This window comes from Berghia stephanieae, chromosome 6, assembly GCF_034508935.2.
Source record: "Berghia stephanieae isolate SIO BIC M18660-M18661 chromosome 6, UCSD_Bste_1.3, whole genome shotgun sequence".
Lineage (NCBI taxonomy): Eukaryota > Metazoa > Mollusca > Gastropoda > Nudibranchia > Aeolidiidae > Berghia > Berghia stephanieae.
In genome coordinates, this window is record NC_088365.1 from 8,863,204 (window position 1) to 8,870,703 (window position 7,500).

The window sequence follows — 7,500 nt, forward strand, 5'->3', positions numbered from 1 at the left end:
TTTCTATTCATTTAAATTAGGCCAACTTATGATTTCTCACCTGTCAATATATTCATAATAATATTGTCGATTACATTTATAAATATATTTTTTTTGGATATAACTCTGCACTTTTATCTATATAGCTCTTGGTTGTATATTTTTACATCCATCCATCCATCCATCCAACTATCCATCCATCCATCCATCCATCTATCCATTCAACCATCCATCCATCCATCCATCCATCCATCCATCCATCCATTCAACCATCCATCCATCCATCCACCCATCCATCCATCCATCCATCCATCCATCCATCCAACCATCCATCCAACCATCCATCCATCAATCCATTCATCCAACCATCCATGCAACCATCCATCCATCCATCCATCCATCCATCCAACCATCCATCCATCCATCAATCCATTCATCCAACCATCCATGCAACCATCCATCCATCCATCCATCCATCCATCCATCCATCCATCCATCCATCCATCCATCCATCCATCCATACATCCAATCATCCATCCATACATACATCCAACCATCCATCCATCCATCCATCCGTTCATCCATCCAACCATCCATCCATACATACATCCAACCATCCATCCATACATACATCCAACCATCCATCCATCCATACATCCAATCATCCATCCATACATACATCCAACCATCCATCCATCCATCCATCCATCCATCCATCCATCCATCCATCCATCCATCCATCCATCCATCCATCCATCCATCCATCCAACCATTATTTCATCCCTCCATTCATGCACACCAAATTATAGACTTTTCTCCTCAAGCTTCATATCCAAACTGACAACAAAGGAGATAACCAAAAAACAAAACAAACAAACAAACAAACAAACAAACATCCCCCCTCCCCCCCCAAAAAAAAACAACAAAAAAACAACAAAACAAACAACAAACAAACCCAACAAAACAAAACAAAAAATAACACCAAAAAAAATACACCCAGTACAAGACCATTTCTATCTCCCCTATAAAAAGATAAAGAAAACAAACAAACAAAAAGAGCTCTCACCAGACATGAGAGCATAAGTAATCTGTTGACACCTTTATGAAGAAGATAATAATTTCGTTCCATGTTAAATATCAGGCTTAATTATCTTCATCTTGGGTGTGTCGGAATTCTTGGACGGGGCGGAAAATAATATTAACTTTCTTTAATATCTTCCAGTCGAACTAACTGCTTTTATATCCCAATTTAAATATTTTTGTTGTTTTGTTTTGTTTTTAATTAAACGCCCTTTCCATCAAAATGTGTGCTATTTTTAGAGCGACTTCTTCGTTTAGTTTAATCCCTTAACGGCGAGACAGTAATTTTATTTATCTATTTATTTATTCTTTCAGTTCATATTACTGCATGTCTTTCCTCTTATTATAATATTTAATTAAATTGAGCTTTTATATAGCGCAATATCCACTAAATGCGCTCAAAGCGCTTTACAAGGGGCCATCCAACCGTCCATCCATCCAACCGTCCATCCATCCAACCATCCATCCATCCACCCATGGATGGATGGATGGATGGATGGATGGTTGGATGGATGGATGGATGGATGGATGGATGGGTGAATGGATGGATGGATGGATGGATGGATGGATGGATGGATGTGTGGATGGTTGGATGGTGGATGGATGGATGGATGGATGGATGGGTGAATGGATGGATGGATGGATGGATGGATGGATGGGTGAATGGATGGATGGATGGATGGATGGATGGATGGATGGATGGATGGGTGAATGGATGGATGGATGGATGGATGGATGGGTGAATGGATGGATGGATGGTTGGATGGATGGATGGTTGGATGGGTGAATGGATGGATGGATGGATGGATGGGTGAATGGATGGATGGTTGGATGTGTGGATGGTTGGATGGTGAATGGATGGATGGATGGATGGATGGTGAATGGATGGATGGTTGGATGTGTGGATGGTTGGATGGGTGGATGGATGGATGGTTGGATGGTGAATGGATGGATGGATGGATGGATGGGTGAATGGATGGATGTTTGGATGTGTGGATGGTTGGATGGGTGGATGGATGGATGGATGGATGGATGGATGGATGGATGGATGGATGGGTGAATGGATGGATGGATGGATGGATGGATGGGTGAATGGATGGATGGTTGGATGGGTGAATGGATGGATGGATGGTTGGATGTGTGGATGGTTGGATGGGTGGATGGATGGATGGATGGATGGGTGAATGGATGGATGGTTGGATGTGTGGATGGTTGGATGGGTGAATGGATGGGTGAATGGATGGATGGATGGATGGATGGATGGGTGAATGGATGGATGGTTGGATGTGTGGATGGTTGGATGGGTGGATGGATGGGTGGATGGTTGGATGGGTGAATGGATGGATGGATGGATGGATGGATGGGTGAATGGATGGATTGTTGGATGTGTGGATGGTTGGATGGATGGATGGATGGATGGATGGATGGATGGGAGAACGGATGGATGGATGGATGGATGGGTGAATGGATGGATGGTTGGATGTGTGGATGGTTGGATGTGTGGATGGTTGGATGGGTGGATGGTTGGATGGATGGATGGATGGATGGATGGTTGGATGTGTGGATGGTTGGATGGGTGGATGGATGGGTGGATCGATGGATGGATGGTTGGATCCCCTGGCCAACAGCAACATTTAACACTTAGGACGGGACATGACGCCTGTTTGGCGATGTTACAATTTTTTCGGACAGAGACAACGATGTTAACCAGGTACTCATTTCACACCTGAGTACGGTGAGAGAATGTGAGTTAAGAGCTTTCTCCAAGATCTCAACTATGCGTCGAGCGAGGCTCGAACCCAGGACCTTCCGATCCGAAAGCGAGTGTCATACCACTAGACCACATAGCCGCACAAGAAGAAGATAATTTCTAATATATTTGGATACTTACTATTTATTTTAATTGGAGAGCACCAAGAATATCTTGAGCTTCAGCGATATCCTTGTAAATTCGAATAGGAAGGGTGAGGCAGAACGCTCAAAATTTATATATATATATATATATATATATATATATATATATATATATATATATATATATATATATATATATATATATGTATTTATTTATTTTACAACTCGAGGAAATTAAACACATCTTTAAGAAAAAAGCTTTGAACACACGATCTTTGTGTCAGTGACAATTATATATGATCGCTTGATTTCAACAAGTCTCGCTCGGCGCATATTTGAGTCCTTGGAAAAGGCTCTTTACTCACATTCTCTCACCGTACTCAGGTGTAAAATGAGTACCTAGCCGTTAACAGCGTTGTCTTTGTCCGAAAAATTGTAATATCGCCTAATTGAGCACATATAGTGGATATTGCGCTATATAAAGCTCAATTTAAAAAAAGCTCAATTAAAGAGAGAAAGAGAGAGAGAGAGAGAGAGAGAGAGAGAGAGAGAGAGAGAGAGAGAGAGATATCAAAATATTACGGGAGTTGTGTGCGTGAGTAAGCAAGATGAGTAACTCCCTCCTGGTTATCTTGAGAACTTGTAACATGCAATTCGAAAAGAGAACACCAGTTTACTGCCGGACTCTAGAAAATCCCATATTTAAAAATTTGGCCAGAAAACTCGTCCTTCAAATATCGATCGATTTAAATGACTCTCATCTTGGCAAAAACTCTCAAACCCAGGACTTCGGCGAAGTCCTGGGTTTGAGAGTTTTTGCCAAGATGAAGGTCATTTGAATCGATCGATATTTGAAGGACGAGTTTTCTGGCCAAATTTTTAAATATGAGATTTTCCAGAAGACCTCAGAGCAGGGATTAGACAGATACGAGTGTGTGTGTGTGTGTGTGTGTGTGTGTGTGTGTGTGTGTTTGCAAACACCCTGCCATTCTGTCATGATAGCACCTCTAAATTAGCTTGGAATTTTACGAATTTTAGACTTTACATGACGGCTTGCGATAACAAATTATAAGAGATTAGACGACGACAAAAGGGCTTATATTAAGTTTTCTGGTATATTCTCAGAAATGCCGTATTTCAATAAAATGTGACCCATCGTCTCAAAACGGTATTATGTCGGAACGAACCAGATGCTTAAATGGCGAATTTAATGTTAAACTGGTCAAAAATATAAATTGTTGGCATTAGCACCCTAAAATACTGTTGCCATTCTCCTCAATAAAACATACAAACTCAACACAAGTCTGATATTTCTGGCTATAAATTCAATTTTCAACATCTTAACCATCCAGACTTAATACCGTTTTGAGGCGAAGGGTCACAAATATGTTTGTTGTGTGTTATTGATTGTCGAAATATGCAGTGATTTTGATACATTCTGAAATTAACCACTTTGCCCAAACGACCCAAAGATAGATTATGAATAATTCTATGAATACAAAATTCAATGGCATGAGCAAAATTTTGCAAATATTATTAAAACCACGAGACTTTTCCTTATATCAATTAAGTTAATGGGAAAATGTGGTAAAATAATATAACAACTTCAACAATAACAACACCACCGAAAGCAATGACAAGAATAAGAACAGCTATCATAACAATAACAACATCCAATAATAATAATAATAATAACAGCAACGTCAACATTAAAAACTTCAACAACGACAAAAAAAAAAAAAAAAAAAAAAAAAAAAAAAAAAAATAAAGAAAAAAGAAAAAGAAAAGTACAATTATAACAATAACATCAACAGGAACAACAACGTCAAAAACAATTCCGACAATAACACCAAAAACAACAACAACAACAACAACAACAGCTGCATCTGTGGAAACAGCAGTAGCAACAAAATCACCAGATTTGAACATGGATTGAATGAATTGTTTTGGCGTGTGCTTCAGATTTAGATAGAATCACATCGAAGACGAAAGCAAGACGAAACAACAAAGGTATCTATCGTCTTCAATAGAATTTCGATGTTTAAAAAAAAAATGCTTCATTCCTTCCTAATATTTCCGTCCAATTTCAAAATTCATTATTTTTCTCTCCTTGCTTTTACGGCGCTTTGTCGCAAAACATTTGCGATATGCCTACTTATATGATGATGTCTGATTTAGCATTCTTGTTTGTGTGCGTCGAGAGGCGGAGGTGATTATTCTAATTTGACGGGCTGGAACTCACGCATTGTGTGAGATAAATTTCACGTGCATTCTCTCAAGAAAGCACTCGGGTACACCCTTACCGTATTCACGACTTGTTGGCATAAAATCATTTTTGAACCTTTAACAGCGCGCGCTACTGAAATTCCTTTCAAATTATAATACTCTTCAACAGTGGTAACCTAATGACGCATGGGAACTTAGTAACACTGGCTCTAAACTATCGAACAATGGCGGACGCCCGTATGAAATATTTCTCCGACGAGCATAAAAGCGTATCCAGAGGAAAAAAAACCCCATAAATTTGATCATGTTTGATCACTTTTACACATTCTGATCACAAGGCATATGAAAAGTTCTAGCCAGCATGAAGAATAAAGAGTAATGACTTTCTTTGTTTAGAACCAAGATGGCCGCCGTTGCTGGGCGACGTGACATCAGACTATTGAATCGAATTTATCCGAATATTTCTTGGTTATCCTGAAAGAGTTTCACCAAGTAAGAAGTAAAGGCAATGCGACGAGTACTTCGTTTGGTTATTTATATTTATAAAGTTGTTTTACATTTTGTTCAAAAGAATCAAAAAAAGTTTCGAACCTTAACCTGTGCGCAGATAAGAAGTACTTATGTATAGGAAAATGAAAAGACTTCTCTCGCCCCCTCCTCCTCCTCTTCCGCCACTATTGTTAAAAACAAAACAAAACAAAACAAAAATACAAGAACAAACAAACAAACAAACAAACAAACAATAAAAAACCAAACCAAACGAAACACACGTTTAGAAACACACATACACACCCACACACACACTCACGAAGACGCAAATACACACACACACACACGCACACACACACACACACACACACTCACACAGAGTTAAATGATGATGATGCTGAGAAAAAGGATGAAGAATGAAGACGACTAAAAGTCGAGACTTTCGCCTCCCGGGTCATATTCCATTATTCCAGCAACCTGTAGGAACATTGTAAACAATACACGGCTGCCATACACAGACAAAACACATTTCTATATTTTGACCAGAAATTTTCTTTACTTTTTTACTATTATCAATCAATAAAAATGACCCCAACTCACAATATTTTTAAAACTGAAATTATGAATTTAGACTTCGAATAAGTCCCAGGTTTAAATTTTTTGGACAAATTTTGGTCAACTTAAAATTAATTCATCAAATTTTTGAGGTGATGAATTACTGGCTAAATTTGAGAAGATGTGTTTTTTCCATGTCTGTTTTCGGCAATGTTGTCTGAGAGCTGATGGTACCTGGGGCCTGGTACTGGGGAAGGCAGGAAGGAGCAAGGATGGATGGAACTCTCAGAATAATTGTCGTTGTTGGAACCACAGACAGACAGACAGACAGACAGAGATGCAGACAGACAGTAGACAAACAGACATATAGGGGGAAAAAGACTATTTGTGTTGTATTGTATGTTGTCTGTATCTTGATGGAATAATATTTATAATCCCAAACTAAAATATTTGAAATGCCATAGAAATGCCGTATTTCAATAAAATGTGTTTGTTGTGTGTTATTGTCGAAATATGCAGTGTGTGACTTTGATACATCCTGAAATTAACCCTTCGCCCAAACGACCCAAAGATAAATCATGAATAATTCTATGAAGAAATAAACACTCTGGAGAAACGGTTACAAATACAAAGCTCTCTCTCTCTCTCTCTCTCTCTCTCTCTCTCTCTCTCTCTCTCTCTCTCTTTCTTTATCTCCCTCTCGCTCTCCGACCCTTCTCGGCATCTGATTTAGATTTTCAAATTTCACTTTTCATTTTCATCCTTTACTGGCGCTGAAGTGACCTAAAAATGACTTTAAAATGTCCAAACGCCGAAAAAATCCACATAACAAAAAGCACCTATGATTTTTATCTTTCAAATCGATTTTAAAACAAGATTTTTATCCTTATTTCAGAGTGCTGCAAGACGTGCTGGTACAACGTGTGCCAACTGTGGCACCAGCACCACCACCTTGTGGAGACGCAATCCCAATGGAGACCCAGTGTGTAACGCTTGTGGACTTTACTACAAACTACACAATGTGAGTAACATCATGTGTTAATTTCTAAAATATCTTTATGACACAGTCCTTCTTCTTCTTCTTCTTCTTCTTCTTCTTCTTCTTCTTCTTCTTCTTCTTCTTCTTCTTCTTCTTCTTCTTCTTCTTCTTCTTCTCCTTCTTTTTCTTCTCCTCCTCCTCCTCCTTCTCCTCCTCCCTCCTCCTCCTCCTCCTCCTCCTCCTTCTCCTCCTTCTCCTCCTCCTCCTTCTTCTCACCTTCTCCTCCTCCTTCTCCCATTCTAATAATTAAAATTTGTGTTTTATTTCTCAAAAAAAAT

At 39.0% G+C, this 7,500-nt stretch overlaps 1 protein-coding gene across 2 annotated transcripts in view; it reads left to right on the forward strand.

The window, feature by feature from the left end:
- The window catches only part of LOC144974442 (uncharacterized), a 158,083-nt gene that overhangs the window by 100,352 nt on the left and 50,231 nt on the right, over positions 1 to 7,500 (forward strand). For both annotated transcript variants that reach the window (XM_078917318.1, XM_078917317.1), the window contains one exon: positions 7,079 to 7,204. In XM_078917318.1, coding sequence (XP_078773444.1) covers positions 7,079 to 7,204 — 126 coding nt within the window. The remainder of the gene's footprint in view (positions 1 to 7,078; positions 7,205 to 7,500) is intronic.